General features: G+C 43.5%; 1 protein-coding gene across 2 annotated transcripts in view; it reads right to left on the bottom strand.

Annotated features, from left to right (window-relative positions):
* Positions 1-6,673: 6,673 nt before the first annotated feature.
* Positions 6,674-26,024, bottom strand: part of MX2 (MX dynamin like GTPase 2) — a 39,313-nt gene continuing 19,962 nt past the window's right edge. For both annotated transcript variants that reach the window (XM_068972444.1, XM_068972451.1), the window contains exons 9-16: positions 21,292-21,370; positions 17,096-17,218; positions 16,734-16,875; positions 15,439-15,597; positions 13,769-13,845; positions 12,449-12,703; positions 10,575-10,810; positions 6,674-7,050 (exon numbers count right to left, since the gene is read on the bottom strand). In XM_068972444.1, coding sequence (XP_068828545.1) covers positions 7,044-7,050; positions 10,575-10,810; positions 12,449-12,703; positions 13,769-13,845; positions 15,439-15,597; positions 16,734-16,875; positions 17,096-17,218; positions 21,292-21,370 — 1,078 coding nt within the window. In that variant the 3' untranslated portion in view covers positions 6,674-7,043. The remainder of the gene's footprint in view (positions 7,051-10,574; positions 10,811-12,448; positions 12,704-13,768; positions 13,846-15,438; positions 15,598-16,733; positions 16,876-17,095; positions 17,219-21,291; positions 21,371-26,024) is intronic.

Below are 26,024 nucleotides of genomic sequence, written 5' to 3'. Positions count from 1 at the left end.
CGACCCACCAGGGCCATGCTCCCCTCTCTGACGCTGGTCAGGGCCCTGTCAGTCCCCCCTGGAGACTGTCTGGTGTCACTGCCGCGTTTTGTCTTCTGTGCGTGTGACGTACATCCGTGTTTCTCAAGGGAAGGTCCCGCGGCCAGCAGTGTCGGCTTCACCTTGGAGCTTATTAGAAACGCAGGGTCTGTCACTCTGGTGGAGCTGAGTTGGTGGCCCTGGGACGAGGCTTGGTGGTGGTGTTAGTCGCCCAATTGGACTCTGCAACCGCGGGGACTGTAGCCCACCAAACATCTTTGTCCATGGGACTTCCCAGGCAAAAGTACTGGAGAGGGTTGTCATTTCTTCCTCCAGGAGATCCTCCTGACCCAGGAATGGAACGCCCAGGGATCAAACTCGCATCTCCTGTCAGATCTCCTGTATTGCAGACAGATTCTTTACCGTTGAGCTACTGGATGGAGAAGCTCTCATGTGGCCCAATGTGGAGTCGCTGGGGACGGTTGGTGGCCATTCCAAAATCATTTTTTCCTGGATAAAGGCCAGCTGTCTACCTGGCATTCGTCGTGATCACTTGGTGAAGGTTTGATATTCCAATGGAGGAGGTAACAGTGCATGTTACCTGCCTTCTGGAGAACTCTCCCCAGGGGAATGGAAATTGGTCCATCCAGGCTGTTCTTTATACCAAATTCCTGCAAATTCCAACTCAGTTCCTCCTCTGCCTGCAACTGAGTTCCATGCGTTATGGAATAAAGTTGAATTTCTGTGCTAAAATTGCCGTCTCTTGGTTATGGAGCATCTGTGGAGTGACCACGACAGGCGTTGGGCTAACTTGTCTACACACATGATCTGGAAGGTTGCAAAAATAAATCAAATGGGTAATGGAGCTCAGAGAAGCGGACTTGATCTGGGGTGGCCTTGGCCTGCAGCGGCTTGCAGCAGGGTTGGCTTCCCTAGCCAGAGAGTGAGGTCAGGCCCCGGCAGTGAGAGCACCGAATCCTAGCCGTTAGACCACTGGGGCCAGTGGCTGGTGATAAGGCCCCTGCCCATTGGCTGTGTAGAAATAAATTTCCAGAAAGAGTGAACCAAGTGAAGTGTTTATTAGGAACAAAAAAGAGTAGGTGTGAATAGACACACACGGGTGGGCTCAGAGTCACGCCTTTACGGTAGTTTGAGTTACTTACACGGGGCATTTCTTCCAGGCTTCCTCTGGCCAATCATCTTGCTTTACCTGATTCTGAGGCTGTATCTGGTATAGCTCAGGATCCTCCCGTGTGTGCACACATCTCTTAGCCAAGTCGGATTCCAGCTAAGAGGCCCCCAGGTAGGTTGACATCACTACCTGTAAGGAGGGTGTCAACTCCCTCCATTTTTGACACCCCCCCCCCCCCGCCGCCCGCCCCAAGGAACCTTCCTCTGCATGTGCAGTCAGGAAGGTCGCCTTGACCTTGAGGATGAGAAATATGTGGTCTTTATCTCTTATCTGGACAGGACTCTTGCCAATGCCATTACTATTAATCTTAATTGTCTGTCTAGAGGCAAAGCCAGCTATTTACCTTGTTCCTGTTATTATTTCTATCTGAAAGTTATTTCCGTCTGTAAATGTCTAACCTATTGTTGTTCAGTTGCTAAGTCATGTCTGACTCTTTGCGACCCCGTGGACTGAAGCACACTAGGCTTCCCTGTCCTTCACCATCTCCCAGAGTTTGTTCAAACTCATGTCCATTGAGTTGGTGATGCCATCCAACCATCTCATCCTCATCATCCCCTTCTCCTCATGCCTTCAAACTTTCCTAGCATCAGGGTCTTTTCCAATGAGTTGGCTCTTCACATCGGGTGGTCAGGGTATTGGAACTTCATCTTCAAATGTCTGACCTGGAACCCAATCTATCTCCTGCCTCAGGTGCAGCTGACTGGCCCACAGCTGGACTGAAACTTAAGGAAAGACCCTGGGCCAGAGGCACCAGTCTGAGGCTCATGTGAATTCCTGAGCCAAGAAATGAGGAAATTTCAGGGCTAAAATTTGGAATAATTTGTTATGTAAAAATATAACTGTTATACCATGTCACTATGCATGACAAAGGGGGCATTTTAGGATCTCAAGGAGTAGAAACAAGTTGGACAATCCACATTTTTTATCCCACCTATAGATACCCTCTTGTGGATAATCCTTTGTCTTTTAGCTACTAAGTCCAAGCTTGCTGTGCTCACTACACGACAGACCAATAATTTGGGAGATGAGGTGTTGAGGCAAGTGAGAGAGTTAAAGCTTAGGCAGGTTGATGGAGAGTCCAAGGCCCCTTAAGGAGGAGCAGGCAGACATTCTTTTTTTTTTTTTTTTTTCACATTGTTTTGCCTTAGTCAATGGGCCCTTTAAGCAACAATACAACTCTGCATTGCAACAATATATCTTGTTTGAAAATTGTTTTTTCTTTAAGGCCAGAGTTAATGATATATCACAATGTATCTTCCTGGTTGAAAATGCTTTTCTTAGGCTCCACATTAATGATTATATTTGTAACAAATCTTGCCTTTGAGTCTGTTTTCCCATATCACTGCTTTCTCACTTGAAGACACAGTGCCCAGGAGCCCATTCTCCTTGGATAATCTTATGCCGATATTATCTAAGATATATGTTGTGGGAAAGAGGTCTGGCAAGTTTTGCAACCTTGAAGTATTCTTTTACCTATTCTTAGTAGCCAACTGAAAAATGTATAAAGCTCCGCTTAACCTCATAAAGAGGGGTACTCTTTCTACCTCTTTCTGATGTCTATGTCAAAAGCTTTCTCTATCCTTTCACTTTAATAAAATATATGCTGCATGAAGCTCTGAGTGACTGAGACTGTGTCTTTGGTCCCGGAGTGAAATTTTCTCCTTTAGAGACCACGAGCTTGGCACCATTCACCATAAGCTATAACAAAGAATAGTGACTTTATCAAAGAGTTAGCCATCCAAGAAGATGCTGAAGAGCCTGAGCTACTCCATCTTGTAAAAGAACTCCATTTTGCAAAGGTACCAGGGAAACAGACTTAGACTTTGGATATTGCCTAAACTTGCCTCACCGTGCACGAGCCAATCAGCCCTTAGGTTAAACCTCCTGACTTTAAGTTCAAGAATTTGTGATTTACCTTGGAAGTAATGATTTACCTTTGTGATTTACCTTGGAAGTAATGATCTACCGTGGAAGTAAAAAAACCAATCAGAAATCCACACACACCCTATAGATGAGGGTAACCGATCAGCAGTCCTTCAGCCTGAACACCCCCGTTGTTACCCTTTTACCTGGATATTCCCTGTGTAAGCAGCGTAACCCAAAACTCGGGGCTCCTCTCCTTTGCCGCTGCGTCGGTAAGGGTGGGAGCCCCAGCTCGAGCTTGGTAATAAAAACTCTCTTGCTTTTGCATCGGATACCGGCTCCCTGGTGGTCACTGGGAGATTTCGCGACTTGGGCATAGCGACGGTGAACTAGAGTTCCAGAGTACCATCTTACCAGGGTCTGGATGCTAACTTCTTTTATAGAACAGAGACGGGGAGGAGGTGAAGCAGTGAAATAAAAAGGCCGTAAGTCTTACAAAACATCTCCTGGTTTCACAGCCTTGGGGAGGCGTTGTGTTAATTTCTTCTTTCCTGCAGCCATTCAGAGGTGGGCAGGTCAGGCTGTCTCCTTGTGAGCTGAACAAAGGCAGTTTGGTGAAGAATCAAAGCTACTCCATTTTGTAAGGTTCCGGGGAAAAAGCCTTTGGAAATCCCCTGACCTCACCCCACCACCTGCGAACCAATCAGAACCCTTGGCCAGCCCGGGAAATTCGAGTCAAGCCCGGGAAAGGAGAACCAATCAGAACTCAACACATAACCCTTCACCAGAAGGTGACCAATCAGACCCAGAGACTCCCGTTTTTTGAATTTTTCGCGCAATAATACCCTATATAAGCAATGTAACCCAGAGCTCAGGGCTCCTCCCTATAGCTGCTGCGTTGGTATTGGTGGGAGCCCCAGCTCGAGCTTGGTAATAAAAACTCTCTTGCTTTTGCATCAGATATCGGCTCCCTGGTGGTCATTGGGAGATTTCGCGACTTGGGCATAACATTTGGTTTAACATTCAGGTAGAGGGGCACGGTCCCCAAGGCAGGCAATTATGGGCTTGCCAGGTGGCTCTGCAGTAAAGAATTTGCATGCAATGCGGGAGACTCAGGTTTAATCCCTGGGTCAGCAAGATCCCCTGGAGAAAGAAATGGCAACCCATCCCAGAATTCTTGCCTGGAAAGTGCCACAAACAGAGGAGCCTGGTGGGATACAGTCCATGGGGTCACAAAGAGTTGGACACAACTTAGAGACTAAACAATGACAACAGAGCTATAGACAGAAGAAAAGCAATGAAAAGCAAAGGTCAAAGTAAAAGAAACAGATCCAACACGGAGTCAGAGTCTGTCTATTATCACTGCACCATTGACTGGGGAGAATATTCCTTCCCCTCCCCACCTCCACCCCAATATGGAATCTCAAGGGAAGGAAGGGGAGAGTGATACTGAGCAGGATCTTGTGGGATTCCTGAGCACAAAAGCCTTTCTGTGTCCCCTGTTTCTTGATTACAGAAAATAGGCTTCATTCAGCCTCCCTTCCTGAGTTCCAGCAGTTGCTGATTAGGGAAGGGAGGTGATGCTCAGACAAGGGAGAAATAGTTGAGAGGCAATAGTACAGCCTTGGACCAGGGTCCTGGTTCCCCATCAAGGGACGTATAAAACAATATCTTTGAGCTGTTCTGCAGATACTGAAACTCTTGCCAGGTGGGAGAAATTAGTGATATGTTGCCCATAAGCACATAGACTCCAGTATAGCTGGAACCAGAGGTTGGTTCACCACCAACCAATGAGAAGAATGTCCACAAACTGACCATGTCCTCTTTGAACCATTACTCTAAAACTTCTCACTACCCTCTCCAAGTTGGGACACACGGTTTTGAAGGCATTAGCCTATTGTGGCCCCCTTTGGCTGGAAAATCAATAAAGCTATTCTTTTCTACTTCATCCAAATCTGTCTCCAAAAATTAATTCAGAGTGGGGGTAGAGAGGCTGGAATCAGCTTCAGGAGGGATCATATTCAAGCACAGGCAGATCACCAGATTTTGATCAAAGGAGATTTCACCTGTAGGAGCAGGTCTGCAGTGTCCAAGGGCAGAGGAGAAATAAAGACCCCCACAGGACCTCAGGGAACCCTGCCCCTCTGCCTGAATGTTAAACATAACTGCTTTTGTTCATTTCACAGGGAGACACCCTGACCTACCCACTTCTGCAGGAAAGAAGAAATTAACCTACCCCTCCCCAAGACTGGTGAAACCAGGAGATACTTTACAGGACTTAAGGCTCTTTTCCTTTACTTCCTCACCTCCTCCCCTTCTTTGTAAGCTGTCAGAGGCTTAACATACAGTGAATGGTCAGACCACATGTGAAAAATCTGACCTTCAGGCTGCAGTGACTTGTCTAGGAAACAAATCCATCTTCTGCGGTAGCCAACCAAGGAAGCCAGCCTGTCTTAGGCCAACTTGCAGGAAGTCAGATTGCTGTTTCCAATAGTCTGGGAAGTCAAACAGTAACTCCTGAAACAATTAGCTTCAAATGACTGGGGTTTTGTTACCAAACCAGGTGTGTTTGCAGCAGAGAAAAAGTCTATTCACAAAGCAGCCAAGAGTGGGGAAGAGAGAACAAGTCTCAGATCCACCTCCCAGAATATGAGGGAGTTGGGATATTTATGGGATAAGCAGGGTGGTCTTAGAGTTGGGGAAAGGTGATGGAGATGGAGGAAAAAGGTGGTCACTGGCATTCTGCACAGGCACATCTGGGTTGCATACATTGACTAAAAAATTATTTAGAACCTAAAAGTTGAGAGTTACATTTTATTCAGCAGGAATTTTTAGGACTTAAAGCCTGGGAGGCAGGATCTCAAGTAAACCTGAGAGAACTGCTCTGAGGAGGCAATGGGGGGAGCCAGGATATATAGAAGTTTTTGCAGCAAAGGGCAGGTATTTGGAGTATCAAAAGATTACTGCTACTAAAAGAAAACTAGATATCTCAAGTTAAGGAGTTTGGCACTTTTCTATGTTTGGGAAGATGCAAGAGTCTGGGCTCACTGAAATCTTATTCCTTTGATATGCACCTCACCTATCTGGGGCCAGGATTCTTTGTTTTCACATCCTGTTTCCTCAGGGCTCAATTAGGGTGTAGCTGTAGTCTGATGGCTGCTAGGCAGATATTCTTTTCCTTCCTGAGTTCCCTCGGGGACACCGGCTCACCATCAGCTGTGGCTGCAATCACTGATCACTGTGACATCACTATTTACTGATATGGCAGGAAATAATCCATTTATCACTGGTTTTCGTGTGGGCTTCTTGGGTGACTCAGATGGTAAAGAATCCGGCTGCAATGTGGGAGACCCAGGTTCCATCCCAGGGTTGAGAAGATCCCCTGGAGAAGGAAGTGGAAATCCACTCCGGTATTCTTGCCTGGAGAATTCCATGGACAGAGGAGGAATGGGGTGCACAGTTTCAATTTGGTTATAATGTAACCACCAGGTGGCATTTATGAGGCCTCCAAGTCCTTTATGTCTGAGCGCAGAAAAGAATTCAGCAAGAGGCAATGTGATAGATATGAAGTGATTTATTAGAATATGAACTTTATATGACTTATAAGCAGGCAGGTAAGAGGGTGCTGCACCTAAAGAAATTAGTGGGCTCCAGTTTCATAATCAAAGGAAAAGTGGAGAGGGGCAAAAGACGACCTTCATCCTCTTTCTTGAATAGACGTCACACTTCCATCATCAGCTCCACTTCAGGCAGGTGAGTTTTCTTGTCCCTACACGGTCAAGTCTGGACTGTCGTGTACAACAGAAATGAGCAAAAAGGTGGTTCAGTTCAGTTCAGTCGCTCAGTCGTGTCCGACTCTTTGTGACCCCATGAATCACAGCACGCCAGGCCTCCCTGTCCATCACCATCTCCCGGAGTTCACTCAGACTCACGTCCATTGAGTCAGTGATGCCATCCAGCCATCTCATCCTCATATGCTAAAAATAGAAAATCAGCTTAGGTTTTAGTATAATGTCACCTTTTCCATATATATATATATTAGTGGGTGCAGAGGATGGTATCCTAGGAATCATTAACTTACTGAGCTCACTGGGGAGGATGTGAGTCTCGTATTTTTGTTAGGGGCATGTTTCATGTTTTTGTTGCTAAGCGAGCCTGCTTGGTTTTGAGGTTTAGAAAACCACTTGAGTGCTATCTTGAGTGATCATTCACTTACAAGGGTCTCCCATACTTTTTCTTTACTTACAGTCCCTTAGTGGGATTAACTATTTAATCACCTACTTCTTCTCTTTACTCTGTCCCTACCAAATAAAGTCTTCCTTTTTTGTCCCCACTTTTAACTTAAGACTGTAAAGAAAAAGAATTGTTGCCTGACATTCCAGTTCTACAAGGATCAAACCATTGGGCACCACCATTGCCCACCCACAGTGTACCTGAGGGGAATGCAGGAGGGGAAAAACAAGGAGGACTCTGTGCTTGGATACACCAGCCCTTAGACACCAATCGTGAAGATGGACACTAAGGAAAAGTTTCAACGGCCCCAGATTCTTGCATCTTCTCCTATTTAGAAAAGCACTGAAATCATTAACTTGAGATATCTGTTCTTTGTGACCAGCAGTAATCGTTTTATGCTTGACCACAAGTTTTTCTTGGGCTTCCCTGGTGTCTCAGACACTAAAGAATCTGTCTGCCAATGCAGGAGAGCCAGGTTTGATCCCTGGGTCAGGAAGATCCCCTGGAGGAGGAAATGGCTACCCATTCCAGTACTCTTGCCTGGGAAATCCCGTGGACAGAGAAGCCTGATGGGCTCCAGTCCAGGGAGTTGCAAAGAGTTGGACATGATGGAGCATGCATGCACACACATGATTTTCCTAGCAAAAAATATTCACAAATATCCTGGCTTCTCTGTTTTCTCTTTGGAGCAGCTTCTCAGTGCAAGCTGAGCCTTCTTTTTCTTTTTTTCATCCCACTATGAAGCTTCCCCACTCCTCTGCCTATCCTTGAGATTCTGCCAAAATGTAAGCAATGGTGGCTGACCCACTTGCTACAGGCAGCTGTAAATGAGTAACTTTGCTTGTCCTTGTGGACTAAGAATGCCTCCAGAAGGACCCAACCTTGCCCACACCTGGATTTCAGACTTCTGGCATCCAGAACTGTGAGGGAACAAACTTCTGTTGTTTTAAGCCACCCAGTGTTTGGTGCCTTGTGTTGCGGTCCCTGGAAACTCATACACTTGATACTAAGTATCTTCCCTAGATGTCTCACACCTAAGTTTTGGGGTCAGTTCTGAGGTGGTAAGTGAGAAAGCTTGGTTGAGGCTGTGTGCATGTGCACACAGGTGTGAATGCATGTGTACACATGTGTGAAATGTACAAAGTATTTAGGGGCAGATTTGACTATACAAGGTATGACACAAATGATAACATCAGATTTCATTTTTCTCAGATTCCATTGTTCACAACTGCATTCATACTGGGAAGGGATTTGATTCTTCTATTTTCTTTAGTTCTGCTACTATTTGTACCTGTGACCCAATTCATAAAATGAGGGGGAAAAGCCAAAAATAAGAAAAGTATGATACCTAAAGTGAGACCAATGTTTGTCTCTTAAAGTTTCTCATAATCTTCAATTTTGATATTACACTTCTATAAAATCAGAGTAAATTTGTAAGACATGGATTCCCACTTGTGCTACTTTTATTTAACATAGTATTGGAAGTTCTAGACAGAGTAGTTAGGCCAGATTTGGAAATAAAAGGCATCCAACTCAGAAATGGAGAATCAAAATAATTTTGCTTCACAGATGATATGACCTTGTGTGTATTAAAAAAACCATAAATATACCACAAAACTATTATAACTAAGAATGAATTCAACAAAGTAGCAAGATATAAAACCAACACATAAAAATGATATAAAAATTTACATATATGTAAATTATCAGTGAATGATTTGAAAAAGAAATTAACAATTCCATTTACAAAAAGAACAAAATACTTGGTAACTAAGAGACTGAAAAACTTGTACACAGAAAACTATAAAATATTGCTTAAAGAAATTAAAGAAGACACAAACAAATTTCAATCCTGTGTTCATGGATTGAAAGACTTAATATTGTTAAGATGCAAGTACTACCCAAAGCAATCTATGGATTCATTACACTTTCTATCAAAATCCCAATGATCTTTTTTTTGTTTGTTTGCAAAGATAGGACAACTTATCCTAAAATTCACAGGGAATTTCAAGGAAACCTGAACAGCCAAAACTCATGGGGAAAAGGAACAAAGCTGGAGGACTCAGAGTTTCTGATTTCAAAACTTACAAGAAGTCTGCAATTATCAAAACAGTATGATAATGTCATAAAGACAGTCATCTAGACCAATGGAATAGAACAGAAAGCCCAGAAACAAGTCCTTGCATATATGGTCAAATGGTTTTTGACAAGGGAACAAAGATCAATAGGGAAAGAACAGTCATTTCAAAAATGGTGCTAGGAAAATTGAATATCCATATGCAAAAGGATGCTTATCTAACATCATATACAAAAATTGTCAAAAAAATAGCAAAGAACTAAATGTATGAATTGACTGGAAGAGTCTTAGAGCTGAGGGCTCTAAGACCTAGAGGCAAAGAAAAATTAGAGGGAAAAATTGCTGGCAGCTTTGAATACCTGCTTTGGGGCACATAGTTTGTAAAAATGGTTTCACTTAACCCTCCTAAAATTGCTGTGAAGTCATTAGCTTAGTTTGAGGAAGAAAATAAAATTATCCATAATCCCCCAGTCTAGAGATGACCACTGTCATGAAGCTCTATATTTTTTTTAAAAAAGTTTTTCATTATTAAATTTCTCTTTAAGACTTAATACAGCAATGGAGCTCACTGCATTCAGAAAAACTAAATTAAAAATGGTATCACTCAGCCAGTTTCCTCTAGGGGGGCTGGGAAACACCATCACAGCAAATGATGGGAAGCAGGTGGTACGACTGAATTTATAAGAAAAGGACCAGCTAAGGGACACCATTCCGAACAACCAAACTGGATTTAAGCCACAGCCTCAAGTGTTCCCCATTATTCATTTGTTCAATGAGATATTTATTAAGTGAACTACTATGCTCCAGAGGCCACGCGAGATTCTGGAAATACAAAAGAATAAGAAGTGACCTTTCGTCTCTGAGGTCTCCTAGTCTAATGGGGAGGGGTGACAAGTGAACAAAGAATGACAGTAGTATTTAAGAATATTGTAACTGGGGGCTACGGGGCCCAAGGACTGGAAAGACCCCTCTTCACAGAGGACAGGGAAGACCTCCCGGAGGAAGCGACAGCTCTGAGCAGCTCAGGACTTCAGGTATAAACTCTTGTTCTGAGTGCAGTACAGCAGAGATGGATGTAGACAGCAGCAGAAAGGCCTGGCCCCAAACAAGAGGCCAATTCCTGGACCACCTCCCTTAATGATCACACATGTAAGCAAAACCCAGAAGTATTGCTGTTCCTTTGGCATTTACCCTTTGAAATGGGGGAATTCGTAGAGAGCTTGCTGTGCCTGAGTCAGCCGAAAAATCTTCTCCTTCAGGAATTTCCTCTTGGTAGCTGTATCGCTCTGTTCCTGAAGCAGCCAGGAATAGTGCTGTGTCTCCTGCAGAAGCTGCATCATGGCTTTCTGCACCTTATCACCATTCTCTTGGAGCATAAAATACTGAATGATGAATGGGATCTGATTGGCGAGCCGTTTGCTGGTTTCCTGGAAGAGGGGGTAAGAGGGGTCTGCTGGAGGGGGTCTATGGTTGCAGAGGCAAGTTCCTTGGATCCATGCTAAGTCCTGGGGTCCTGTCCACTTCCACTCAGTGGTCACTACCAACCAAAGGAAGGATCTATTTGGGTTGCCCCATTTTCACTACCCAGGTATTCCCTCTGACACTAAGATCCACCTGAAGGCTAGCAGAACCAGCCACCTTCTGGACATACCAGCCTTCCTGGAAGGGATCTCTTCCTCATTTTCTCTCTCCTCCCTGGAGGGACCTCCTGGCAGTGAACCCCGAGTCCCTTCTGGGAGATGATCGGGACATACTTCAATGCTTATTTCATTTACTCCTTTCATCAGCATCTCCAGTTTGCCTGACAGCTGGACCCCACATCTGGGTCACTCTACTTTCTATCCTAATCAAGAAAGGGCTTCAGGAGTTGGGTAGTTTAAAAGCTACCTTCTGGGACTTCCTTAGTAGTCCAGTGGCTAAGACTCTGCATTCCCAATGCAGGGAACCTGGGTTCGATCCCTGATCAGGGAACTAGATCCCATATGTCACAACTAAGATTCCATGCAACCAAATAAATAAATAAAAACTCAACTAAATAAAAAGCTACCTACTTTTCCATGTACCCTAATACTTTAATCCATGGATGAAGCCTTAGAAACCATGAAGTCAGCTAAGCCGCAAAATTTAGGGACAGGCTTTTCCACTTCCACTTTGTGGGACTTAGTTTGAGCTTGAGGCACTCTGGGTGCCCTCTTAGGACACGCAGGAAAGCTAAAACATCGCCAGTAAAGTTAGTGCTTATGTTTTGCTGTATTCTGATCATAGTAATTTTGGAATTTATGCAGAGAATAAAATATAATGAACTTAGGAGTTGGAATTAATTTTGAGTACGGCTGCTGCTGCTGCTGCTGCTGCTAAGTCACTTCAGTCATGTCCAACTCTGTGTGACCCCATAGACGGCAGCCCACCAGGCTCCCCCGTCCCTGAGATTCTCCAGGCAAGAACACTGGAGTGGGCTGCCATTTCCTTCTCCAACGCATGAAAGTGAAAAGTGAAAGTGAAGTCGCTCAGTCATGTCTGACTCTTAGCAACCCCATGGACTGTAGCCTACCAGGCTCCTCCATCCATGGGATTTTCCAGGCAAGAGTACTGGAGTGGGGTGCCATTGCCTTCTCCAATTTTGAGTACATATTCTGCTAAGATGAAAAATCTGATTTGGGGCAAATTAATTAAAAGTGTCTTGATAGGGTTACTATCCCTGGTGGCTCAGATGGTAAAGAATCTGCCTGTGATGCGGAATCCCTGGGCGGGGAAGATCCCCTGGAGATGGGAACGGCTACACACTCTAGTATTCTTGCCTGGAGAATTCCATGGACAGAGGAGCTTGGCGGGCTATAGTCCATGGGGTCTAAAAGAGTCGGACCTGACTGAGCAACTAACTCTTTCCCTTTCAGTGTTACTGTAAAACTATGATGAGATGATAAATGAGTAGGTTTTCACAGCCTAAAGGGCTTTGTACACAGCAGTGCCCTGTTCTTTGCTCAGCTAAGCAGCTGTCAACCAGGACACCGGCTTTCTGCTCAGTAGGGACCAGAGCATACTGACTTGTATCCCTACATGCTCACCGTGAAATATGCATTCAGGTGGACCCCAATCTCAACGATGGAGGAAACTGAAGACTGATTATTTAAAAAGGGATGCTTCGACTGAGGATTCTCTGAAGCCTTTCCCACGGAATTAAAAATCTCTTCTCGGACTTTGTTCAGAACCACGCCGTAAATCTGGTCTTGACAAAAAACCAGCTTCTCCATCCTGAACTGAAGTTGGATCAGATTTGCTGCTTCTGCCATTTGTTTTGTTTTTATGTCTTCGATCTTGTTCTGGTCGAATAAGGAAGAGAAATACATTACTTCTCCTTGTCTTCCCCTGCTGTTTAAACAGCTTAGGAAGTATTATTACTATTACTATAGTACCGTATTACGATGTTGAACACTGAATTAAAAATAATCCGAGGTCAACGAAGGTCTGAGACTTTTCGAGTAATTTTCAGAAGCTCCCACTTTGCCCTCCGCTGTGTCCTCACCTGTTGCATCTTGTGGCTCCCCGCCTTGCACATGCCATGCTCACCCTCTCTCCTGCCTGTTGTGTGTTTGCCTGTTGTGTGTTTGTTAGTATATATGCTGCCGAAGCAAGCACCTGTCTTTCTCTTGGCCCCAACCTGCTTCCTCACACATTACTGCCTTTCTGCTTCCTCAGTTACGGTTTAATCTACATGTTCAAGCCCATCACTCTTGTCTCTGTTGCTGGCTTGAATCCAAGCATTCAAGAATGCATCCGGTGCTAATGAGCACCATGGGATAACAGCTCCATCTCTGTGCTTCCCAGAAATCCTGTGACTCCCGAGTCATGCACATGGTCAAAGGCATCCCAGGAAAGGGAGAGGTGACTCAGTGAAACTGGGTTACAGGTTGACTTTTGAGTTTCACAGGGATTTTTGTGCACTGAAGGCAGAGAAGAGAGAAAATGAGAGCTTCACAATGGCAGTTTCTTCATTGGAGTGTATGTGGCCACAAACACGTATGTGACAACCCACTCTCCTTGCAGACTGGGGCCCTGAGAGTAGAAATGGGCTGTGCATCCCAGTTTTATGGGAGGACACAGATCCTGGCTTCTGATGCGGCTAGGAGAAGAGGGTACAGATGGTGGAGGGAAGTGGCTGGCTGGGAGCCAGGTAGCTGCACCCAGACCTCTGTTCATACCAGGATGCTACAGGGGACAGAGGCCCTTGAACTTTCCTGGCCCCAGAACAGCCAATGCTTGCAGCAGGTAAGAATACTGGAGTGGGTTGCCATCTCCTTCTCCAGAGGATCTTCCCAGACAGGGATCAAACCCACGTCTTCTGCACTGGCAGGCAGACTATACGTAAGCAAACTGCGGGCGCTTACCTGGACTGTTTGATGCAGATTGCAAAATTCAGCAAAATGCTTTTTGGCTGTGTCCTTGAAAGTTTGCCAGATAATTTCTGATCAAGGAAAGAAGGAAACATCAGCAAAATGCAAGCAGGAATGAAATGGGTTAAAGACACAGGAGGCTAAATCATGATACACTGGCCCCATTCTGGTGCTGACTCTTCAGATCACAGACCAAGAGAGAAGGAGGGACGGCACATAATACCATGGAGACACCAAATCCACCCCCATCCTAAGCAGATCCTGTCAACTTCTGGTCCTTTCCTGGGTGTGCATTCTTGGCAGGATTGCTGCTGCTGTTTAGTCGCTCGGTCGTGTCCAACTCTTTTGCGACCCGATGGATGGTAGCCTTCCAGGCTCTTCTGTCCATGGGATTCTCCAGGGAAGAATACTGGAGTGCATTGTCATTTCCTCCTCCAGGGGATCTTCCTGACCCAGGGGGGGTCAAACCCATGACATCTGTGGCTCCTGCATTGGCAAGCTTCTTCTTACCACTAGTGTCACCTGCTAGCCCCTCTCTGCAGGGTTAGCAGCTAATTATTCCACACACTGCATCATCCAGGCTTAGGTAAGAGGTACGTAAAGCTGATACACACTCTCAGTTCAGTTCAGTTCAGTCACTCAGTCATGTCCGACTCTTTACGACCTCATGGACTGCAGCACACCAGGCCTCCCTGTCCACCACCAACTCCCAGAGTCTGCTCAAACTCATGTCCATCAAGTCAGTGATGCCATCCAACCATCTCATCCTCCGTCATCCCCTTCTCTTCTTGCCTTCAATCTTTCCCAGCATCAGGGTCTTTTCCAAAGAGTCCATTCTTTGCATCAGGTGGCCAAAGGATTGGAGTTTCAGCTATAGTATCAGTCCTTCCAATGGATATGCAGGACTGATTTCCTTTAGGATTGACTGGTTGAATCTCCTTGCAGTCCAAGGGACTCGCAAGAGTCTTCTCCAACACCACAGTTCAAAAGCTTCAGTTGTTCAGCACTCAGCTTTCTTTATAGTCAACTCTCACATCCATACACGACTACTGGAAAAACCATAGCTTTGACTAGACGGACCTTTGTTAGTAAAGTAATGTCTCTGCTTTTTATACGCTGTCTAGGTTGGTCATAACTTTTCTTCCAAGGAGTAAGCATCTTTTAATTTCATGGCTGAAGTCACCATCTGCAGTGATTTTGGAGGCCCCCAAAATAAAGTCTGTCACTGTTTCCATTGTTTCCTCATCTATTTGCCATAAAATGATGGGACCAGATGTCATGATATTAGTTTTCTGAATATTGAGTTTTAAGCCGTTTTTCACTCTCCTCTTTCACTTTCATCAAGAGGCTCTTTAGTTCTTTTTCGCTTTCTGCCATAGGGGTGGTGTCATCTGTGTATGTGAGGTTATTGATATTTCTCCCAGCAATCTTGACTCCAGCCTATCCTTCATCCAGCCTGGCATTTCACATGATATACTCTGCATATAAGTTAAATAAGCAGGGTGACAACATACAGCCTTGACAACACTCTCCCCCTCCCCCTAAGTGGACAAACATCTGCAGGCTGTGTTTGATACTTCCATTCCAATCTCTCCCTCCAAGCACTGAGACCTATGGGAGGTACAAGGGTAACAATCTGAAAGTTTTTTTTGAGAGTTCCTCACCCATGGCCTTCTGGAGCATCTTGAGTGCTGGGTCTATCAGTTGTCCCAGGTAGTGCTTCACGACAGTCTCAAACGTCTTGTAATTAACAAATCCGAGAAGTTCTTTGCCTCGATACTTCTTTTCATATTTTGAGACTTCTTCGTTAAGGATACTTTTAACTGCAACAAAAACAAACCACCAGGATAAATTCTAATAATTTCACAGACAGTTTAAAGATAGGGATTTTTTTCAAGTCTTGCTTACCTAACGAATCCTATGACAATGTTTCTAAATAGAATTTCTTTTAACCATGAAAATAATTATTTGTGGCCTGATAATGCACAGAAATATTGACTGTTAAGACACAGAAATCTTTTTCTACTTCAGTGTGTTTCAGTTGAGAGAGTCATCATGCCAGGAGAGAAGCTGAGTGTTTATAATTGGTAGGAAAAAAAAAATCTGATTAATTAAATGAAAATAGAAACAAAAAATTCTTGTGGCCCTTACAGCTCTTCTTCTAAGACTACATATAGCTGGAAGGCTCTTAACATGGAAGGAATAGTGCTGCTTTTATTCAGTGTTAACACAGAGCTTCCTTGGTGGTTAAGAATCCACCTTGCAATGCAGGGGACACTAGTTCGATCCCTGGTCCAGGTAGATTCCACATGCTGCAAGGCAACTAAGCCCATGCACCACAACCACTGAGCCCATACCTTAGGGCCCACGAGTCACAACTGCTGAGCCTACATGCAGCAATTACTGAAGCCCGAGTGTCCTGGCGTCTGTACTCCACAACAAAAGAAGCCCCAGCTCTGCAACTAGAGAAAGCTTATGTGCAGCAATGAAGGCCCAGTGCTGCCAAAAATAAGTAAATAAATATATATTTTAAAGTGTCAAAGCAAAGATACACACACATACACACGCTGCAACACCACACAGGCACACACCCTATTGGCCTTTGGGCTGGAGCAGATAGAAGTTGGAACTCTGCCAGAAGAAGGAAGGAGTTTGTTGTCAAAGCATAAACCTTTCTGATTTGGATTGGGGGTAAAGAGGAGGAAAGAGACAGGGTAAGTGAAACTGCCGAACCTCAAAACACAGAAGCAAGGAGGTAGTTGGAAGTAGGTGGTGGAATGGTCTAATTGAATTGGCGAAGGCAGTGCTCCACAAGAATGGCCGGGAAGCTGTTATAGATACTAAGAGGTCCCTAGTGTGGGCACAGTTGGCTCTTCACACAATTTTTATGTGCCAGAAGTAGCTTCTGGTCTTGGTAAACGTGATGCTGCTTTTGGAGAAGCCCTGTCCCAGGACTTACCTTTTTCGATATTGGTGGTAAGTATGAGTACCCATCTTGTAAACTCCTCTCTGATTCTGTTACATAAGCGAGACTCTGTCTCTATTACAATTTCTTCTCCTTCTATTAACTTTTCAATGTCCTCATTAAATACCTTAATTTTCTGAAAAGGTGAGATAAAATCATCAATCTGTGCTGTAATTATATTAAAGAGCAGGGATCTGGATCAGCTGTGCATGGTGGTGTGGGGGCTGGGGCTCCAAGGGGGTGAGATGACCCACCAGCCCCCTCATACACCCCCCACCCCCAACCCCCTCCCCACACCGGCCACCGCATGAGAAACGAGGAGGGCAGGGCAACGGGGAGTCCTGGGTAATCCTCACCTCGATGAGGAAGAACATTTTATCCCCTTCATCGCTGGGAATGTCGTCCCCGTACTGCTGCAGCTCCTCTGTCGCCCTCTGGTGTTTCTCCTTTATTTGGTTTTCTAACAAGGGGAGCGATTTCTGAACAAAATAAGAGCAAGCAATGAAAGGCTACAGCTTGATGAACTTTTTTTGTTTTTAAGTCGCTAAGTCCTATCTGACTCTTTTGTGACCCCAGGGACTATAGCCCGCCAGGCGTCTCTACGATTTCCCAGGCAAGAATACTGGACAGTATTGCCATTTCCTTCTCCAGGGGATCTTCCCTGAACTAAATAAGAGCAAACAACGAAATGCTGCCGCCTGCTGAAATTAGCTGACAGGTATCTTAGGTGTATGGGCAGAGTCCCACTTGAAAGCATTCGGTTTCGATTATCCTGTGACTCTTGTTGAGCGCAATTCCTGCTAAGAACTCAAGGAGGACTTGGGATGCAATGTTTGAATGATCTGGTGTTGAGAATTCTGCAGTTCCGTCATGTGACCAGAGTTGGGAGAGAATCCGGTGGTGACCAGGTTGGGTTTTTTTGTTTGTTTGACTCAGAGCTTTCATTGAGATAACAAGCACCTTTGAATATAATGAAAGGTTTCTTTAATGAAATGTTCCCTATGACATTTGAGTGTTATAAACTGATAAATGGTGCTTTGGAAGAGGTTATGCCTTTGTGTCAGTGTCAGCTGGCAAAGGTCCAAAGCAGTCAATGTTGCTGATGACAATTTAACAAAGTGGAGGAGCAGGAACGATGGAGAGGGGCACCGAGGAGGGTTTTCTTTGGGTTGAGCATCATTCCAAGTCCTTTACATCTTAGTGAAGCCCGGCGCTGTGGTACAAAGCACGTGACTTCGTTGCCTGTTTTTCACAAGAGAGGAAAAGGCTCAGAGAGAAAAATTGTTTGATATCATCACTGAAGTGGTAAGCAGCAGACTTCACAGTTGCTCACACCTTTACAGCCCGAGCAGGTAAAAACTGCAGGTAAAGATATCTGAGTGAAGGATGTTAATGTAGTCAGCCAGGCAGAATGAACTACTGGGATTTAGAGGAAGTTTGTGGAGTAGCATACGGAGAAGTTGATAAGGTCTCATCCTCTCTCTCTTTGGACAGTTTGTATCTGTAGGCAGAAATGTATTAATCTTTTTCCTGATATTTCAAATGATCATGATTGTGTCTTGATATAAATTTTAAAGATTAATTGAAAATAGTACAAAACTGAAATGCAAAATTTAAACTGCAATATTTAAATGTTAAGATCTGTTATGAAAAAAATTATCAAAATATAACATCTTTTTTTAACAAAGATGCTTTTCTCAATTAGATAGGAGATACAGCTTTTAGACGGGCTTCCCCAGCGGTGCTAGTGGTAAAGAAACTGCTTGCCAATGCAGGAGACAGACGTAAGAAATGTGAGTTAGATCCCTGGGTTGGGAAGATCCCCTGGAGGAGGGCACAGCAACCCACTCCAGTATTCTTACCTGGAGAATCCCATGGAGAGAAGAACCTGCTGGGCTACAAGTTCATAGGGTCGCCAAGAGTCGGACGTGACTGAAGTGATTTAGTACTAGCAGCATAGTTTTTAGACAGGGTTATATCTTTTAGAATTCTCTGCTGCAAATGGAAGGGATTTCACCAGAATCAGTACTTCTCCAAGTATGTTTCCAAAGATCACCTGAGAAAAACAAATTCATGGGCCCCACCCCAGACCTACTGACTCAGAAGCTCAGCCAGGGCCCAGGAATATGAATTAAAAAAAATTTTCTAGGTAACATTTTTCCCTAACTGTGTGTTAGGCAAAAATTCTCCAGGCAAGAATACTGGAGTGGGTTGCTGTGCCCTCCTCCAGGCAATCTTCCCAACCCGGGGATCTAACCCACATTTCTTACATCTGTCTCCTGCATTGGCAAGCACGTTCTTTACCACAAGCACCATATACAGTTTGAGAAATGCTGCCCCTCTACAAACAAATATTTTGAGTATGCATTTTTTTGGTTCAAAAGAATGCATTGTTTCCATGCAACATGCAATTTAGCACGGACTGGGATCCAGCCCCTAGGTTCCACCTCTGTTCTCAAGGTTCATCTTCTCATGTACAATGGTTCAGGCAAGCATGACAAATATTCCATTTATCATTTGGCTTTCTCTCTATTGTTCTGAGTGATTTCCATTATTCTGTCTTCCAGATCACTTGTTTATCCTTCTTCATTATTCATTCTGCTATTTATTGTCTTTAGATCAGCTTTCATCTTGGCAAATGAATTTTATTTTTTCTCCTCTTTATAGTTTTTAGTTCCTTTTTTACAGTAACCTGCATTTCTATCCATAGCCTTTCTTAATTCCTCCAGTATTTTCATTATCTCCCTTTTGAACTCGGCATTTATCAGACTAAACAAGTCTGTTTGATTGTTCTTTCAGGGGCATTCTCTTGGCCTTTTAATTGAGAGTTGCTCTTCTGCATCTTCATTTTACTTGTATTTCTCTTACTCAGAGAGTTTAGGAGAAATGATTATCTACTGTGGTCTCAGAGGGCTATTTTGATGTGAAAGGTCCTTGAGAAACCCTTGCATGGGTTTAATATTTTTAATAGGAGGACTATTTTCAGTATGGACACCTGCTACTTCTTTCCATTATTTCTGGCCATTATCCTCTTGATTTGTTGTTCTTCACTCTATAAGTTGTGTCCGACTCTTTGCAACTGTCCAGACTGCAGCATGCCAGGCCTCCCTGTTCTCCACTATCTCCAGGAGTTTGCTCAAACTCATGTCCATTGAGTCAGTGATGCTATCCAACCATCTCATCCTCTGTCGCCCCCTTCTCTTCTTGCCTTCAATCTTTTCCAGCACCAGGGTCTTTTCCAATGAGTCGGCCCTTCACATCAGATGGCCAAAGTATTGGAGCTTCAGCTTCAGCCTCAGTCCTTCCAATGAATATTCAGGTTTGATTTCCTTTAGGATTGACTGATTTGCTCTCCTTGCTGTCCAATGGACTCTCAAGAGTCTTCTCCAGCACCACAGTTTGGAAGCATCAATTCTTTGGTGCTCAGCCTTCTTTATGGTCCAATTCTCAAGTCATCCTCTTGATGGGGGTGTGCAGATGCAGTGGCTGGTGCCCAGTCCTGGAGCCTACAGTGGTGATGGTGATGGCTATAAATATTCTATTTCTCAATAAGCACTAAGCCAGAGTCCCCCTTCAATGACATCACGAGAACTTTGTCTGTGGTTTTCTTATTTTGAGAATCACTGAAAACTGAACATTTATTTCCTAAAAGTTTGAAGCTAGGAAAATGTTTTATATTTATATCTTTAATTTATTGTTTAAAGACTTGTTGAGGTGAACCACTTTTAAAGTCTTTATTGAATTTGTTACAAGATTGCTTCTGTATTATGCTTTGGATTTTTGGCCTCGAAGCACTTGGGACCTCAGTTCCCTGACCAGGGATCCAACCTGCACCCCTGCACTGGAAGGTGAAGTCTTAACCAGTGTTCCATCAGGAAGTCTCAAAGGAAAGTGATTTTTATACTGTGAATTGTTAGAAGTGAAGTCTCTCAGTCATATTCGACTCTTTGCGACCCCATGGACTGTAGCCTACTGGGCTCCTCCATCCATGGGATTTTCCAGGCAAGAATACTGGAGTGGGTTGCCATTTCAAACTATTAAAAATTTGCTAACTCGATATTCACTCTTTTTTACACTGCTAACCTGGTGTTAGCATTTTCCTTCTCTTTTTGCTTGCCCCAAATTGACAGATTCAACTCTTTATTTCAACACTATGCAGTTATTGCTTTTCTGTTTCAGAAGCTCTTTTGTGAGCCTCTGACCAGGAGTGATTTGGTTTTCAAAACGTTCTTATTTATCTACTGGTTTGGACATTTCACTGGACTGTCCTAGTCAACCCATGACTAAAAAAGTGACCTGGACAGGCTGTCATTTTTTTTTTTAAGATTTGTTTTTTGATGTGGATAATTTTTAAAGTCTTTATTGAATTTGTTACAATACTGCTTCTCTTTTATGTTTTGGCTTATTGGCCATAAGGCATGTGGGATCTTAGCTAGAGATTGAACCTGTATCGCCTGCATTGGAAGGTTAAGTCTTAACCACTGGACCACCAGGGAAGTACCCAAGGCTGTCATTTTTTTTTTATAGCTTGCAACTTAAACTACTGACTCACATTGATGTGCCAGATGAGCTCGGTGGTAAGTCTTTCTGCCAGAAGAGGCACCGTGGCCTTTCCTTCATCCAGAAGAACTCTGAAACAAGACAGAGCACACATGAATTTAAGAAGGGCCCATAGGCTTACTTTCCAGTACTGCACCTTATAATTGGGTAGATGAGCTCAGTTCCTTGGAGTGACACACACCATCAGAAAAGCCAGGTGGTACATGAGGACAGTTGATAATTAAGGAGCAAGATCACACCTGGGCAAGTATAGTACTAGAGAGGTTACTTTTTTTTTCTTTTTGTGTCCCAGTAAACTCACGTGGTAAGTCATTTTTTCAGGAAAAGCAAAACAATACAATTTCATAGAGGTTAAGTGACTTGCCCAAAGTAGTATTTTATTTCTTATAGCAAATATTTATCCCTGATTAGATGTATCAGTCTTGATAAAGAAGAAGAAAGCTAGAAACATCATATATCTGATTTAAACTATATTGCAAAGCTACTATAATTAAAGCAGTATGGTGCTAGAATAAAGACAGATATAGTCCAGCATTCTTGTCTGGAAAATTCCATGGACAGAGGAGCCTGGCAGACTATAGTCCATGAGGTTGCAAAGAGTCGGACATGACTTAGTGACTAAACAGCAACAGCATAGACCTATGGCACAGAATAGCAAGCCCAGAAATGAATCCATGCATATACAGTTAACTGATTTTTGCAAAAGTGCCAAGAATACACAATAGGAAAAGGATAACCTCTTCAACAAATGGTGTTGGGAAAATTAGATATCCATAGCAAAATGGAGCCTCTTCTTACGCTAGACACAAAAGTCAACTGAAAATTGATTAAAGGCTTTAATGTAAAACCCAAAACTGTAAAACTCCTAGAAGAAAACATAGGGGAACATCTTCATCATATGGATCTTGGAAATGATTTCATGAATATGACACTAAAAGCAAGGGCAACAAAAGCAAAAATAGACTAGCAGGACGATGCCAAACCAAAACCTTCAGCACTGCAAGCAAGCCATCGACGAAGGAAAAGGCGACCTGCAAAATGGGAGAGAACATTTGCAAAACCATGCCCCTGATAAGGGGTTAATTTTCAAAATATGCATGGAACTCCACAATTCAATAGCAAATAAACCCTAATAACCCAATGTAAACATGGGCTAAAAGACTCGAATAGAGATTTCCTCAAAGAAAACATAAAAATGGCCAAAAGGCGCATGGAAAGATGATCAGCATCACTAATTATCTGGGAAATGCAAATCAAAACCACAATTAAATATCACATCATATCAGTTAGGATGATATTAAAAAAAAAAAGACAAGTGTTGGCAAGGATGTGGAGAAACTGAAACACTAGTATACTGTTGATGGGAACTCAAAATGATGCAGCCTCTATGGAAAGCAGTAATGAAGTACTGTAAAAAATTAAAAATGGCTCTAGCAATCCCACTTCTGGGCATTTACTCCAAAGAATTGAAATCAAGATCTCACAGATTTATTAGGGCCCCTCTGTTCACTGTAGCACTGTTCACAAGAGCCAAGATGTGGAAACAACCTCAATGTTCATGGAAAGATTAATGGATTAAAAATTGGAGATACATGCAAAAGGATATAATTCAGCATTTCACAAGAAGGAAATTTTGCAGTATGTGACATGAATTAACCTTGAAAATGTTATGCTAAGTGAAATTTGTCACAGAAAGACAAATACTACATGATTCCATTTATGTGCTCTATCTAAAACAGTCAGACTCAGGCAATCAGAGAGTGGAATGGTGGTTGCCAGGTGTTGTGGGGAGGAGGAAATGAAGAGTGCTAATCAAAGGGCAAAAAGTTTCTGTTACGAAAGATAAACACATTCTAGAGAGCTGCCGAACAATATCGTGCCTGTAGTTAACAATACCACATTGTGCACTTAAATATTTGTTAGGAGGGTGAGCCTCATGTTAAATGTTCTTTCCATAATAAAATTAAATTTAAAAAATGTTTACATGGTTCATACTAAGTGCCTACTCCATTCTAAGGGCTTTACAAATATTTAATCATTGAACAACCAGTTTTCGAGAGCAAAAGGCAAAGGCACAGGAATGTTAAACAGCTTGCCCAGAGTCACAGACCAGGTGGTCTGGCTGCAAGGTGTTCACCTTTAACATAAATTCACGAAGCACCCAGTAGGATCATTTTTTCCAGTGCTACTGAGAGCATCTTTGCTGCAAAAGAGCTGAGTCTCAGCACTTGGGCACACAAGGATTGAAGCACAGATGTTCAGTGACAAAGCACTTCAGCACACTTTTTCATCCAAGCCTTAACTTTCCCAAAGACCTTGAACAGTGGCTTTCAAAGTGTGGTCCCAGGACCAGCAACATTGACCTCAACTGGGAAATTGTTGTGCTTGCACGTAATCACTGCCATGTGACTCTTTGAGACACTTTGGATTGTAGCTTGCCAGGCTCCCAGGTCCATGGGATTTCTAGGCAAGAATACTGGAGTAGGTTGCCATTTTTTCTCCTCCAGGGGACCTCCCTGACCCAGGGATCAAACTCAGGTCTCTCAAGTCTTCGGCATTGCAGGTGGATCCTGTACCTGCTGAACCACCAGGAAAGTCTGGGAACTTGTTAGAAAGTCTGGGGGCCTACCTTAGAACTCAGAAACTCTGGGATGGCACAGCTAGCTGAATTTTAACAAACTCTCCCACCAACTGGTCCTTGAAAGAAAAACTATGACAAATCTAGACAGCATATTAAAAAGCAGAGACATCACTTTGCCAACAAAATCTGTAAAGTCAAAGCTGTGGTTTTTCCAGTTGTCATGTAAGGATGTGAGAGTTGGACCGTAAGGAAGACTGAGCACTGAAGAATTGGTGCTTTCAAATGGTGATGATGGAGAAGACTCTTGAGAGTCCCTTGGACAGCAAGGAGATCAAACTAGTCAATCCTAAAGGAAACCAAACTTGAATACTCATTGGAAGGACTGATGTTGATGCTGAAGCTCCAATACTTTGGCCACCTGATATGAACAGCTGACTCACTGGAAAAGACCCTGATGGTGGGAAAGATTGAAGGCAGAAGGAGAAGGGGATGACAGAGGATGAGCTTGTTGGATGGCATCACCGACTCAATGGACATGACTTTAAGCAAACTCTGGGAGATAGTGAAGGACAGGGAAGACTGGCATGCTATAATCCACGGGCTTACATTGAGTTGGACACAACTGAGTTACTGAACAACAATAACCCACAAATTCTGTTGCTCGCTCAAGGTTGAAAACGACGTGTGTGATTGTTACGGAATCTTCTCTTTGCTTGGAGGCAGTCTTCTCTGCTGGAACCCTCAATACTTCTGAAACCCTTCCGTTTCTTTCATTCAGGGCCGGAGCAGAGAGAAAGAAGGAACCAAGGTGATATTTATGGTGTACTAGCCAGAACATCTGCATGTTATTTAATCCTAAACCTAATCCCATGAAGCAGTAGCAGGACTCTCTGAGCAGATGAAAAAGCAGAAGCTCAGAGGGGTTGAACCATCTCCTAAAGGCACAGAATAAGTAGTAAACCAGGTCTGCAAAAATTCACCAATTCCCCACAGTCTCTCCTTAAAGTAGGAGCGACCACTATATCTTATTACCCTCTCCCCCATGGTTCAGGAACAGCAAGGTCCTAAATAAAAGGAAAGGAGAAAAGTATCCAGTTCAATGGAAAAAAATCCCAATGTCTTTCAAGATACTGTGGGACTCAAAAGAGAGAGCAAGGGAAAACATTTTGGGGAACCAAAGTGTGCTATGCCCTAGGACAGTGGTCCCCAACCGTTTTGGCACAAGGGACTGGTTTCCTGAAAGGCAATTTTTCCACAGAGGGGAATGGTTTGGGGATGATTCTCATAAAGATCTTGAAACCGAGATCCTTCACATCTGCAGTTGACAGTAGAGTTTGTGCGTCTATGAAAACCTAACGCTGCTGTTAATCTGACAGGAGATGGAGTTTAGGTGGTAACGTAAGCAATGGGGAGCAGTTGTAAATACAGATGAAGCTTCACTCGCTTGCCCATCAGTCACCTCCTGCTATGTGGCCCAGTTCCTAAGAGGCCACAGACCTGCAAAGGTCCGTGGCCTGGGGGCTGGGGACCCTTGCCCTATGAAATACTCGACTTCAATTTTTAATCAATGTCATCATCAGAATTCAAGAAAAAATGATTTAAATAAGCCAATGCATTTAATACCAAACTAATGAAAACAGTTGGTTATGCTAATTGTGAATGTCGACATTTTAGGAATCAGCGAACTAAAATGGACTGGAATGGGTGAATTTAACTCAGATGACCATTATATTTACTACCGTGGGAAAGAATCCCTTAGAAGAAATGGAGTAGCCATCATAGTAAACAAAAGAGTCCGAAATGCAGTACTTGGATGCGATCTCAAAAACGACAGAATGATCTCTGTTCGTTTCCAAGGCAAACCATTCAATATCACAGTAATCCAACCGGTAATGCTGAAGAAGCTGAAGTTGAATGGTTCTATGAAGATCAACAAGACCCTCTAGAACTAACACCCAAAAGAGATGTCATTTTCATTATAAGGGACTGGAATGCAAAAGTAGGAAGTCAAGAAACATCTGGAGTAACAGGCAAATTTGGTCTTGGAGTACAGAATGAAGCAGGACAAAGGCTAATAGAGTTTTGCCAAGAGAATGCACACAAGAGCAAACACCCTCTTTCAACAACACAAGAGAAGACTACAC

This window comes from Capricornis sumatraensis, chromosome 1, assembly GCF_032405125.1.
Source record: "Capricornis sumatraensis isolate serow.1 chromosome 1, serow.2, whole genome shotgun sequence".
Classification (NCBI taxonomy): domain Eukaryota; kingdom Metazoa; phylum Chordata; class Mammalia; order Artiodactyla; family Bovidae; genus Capricornis; species Capricornis sumatraensis.
This window is presented reverse-complemented; position numbering and strand designations above follow the sequence as displayed.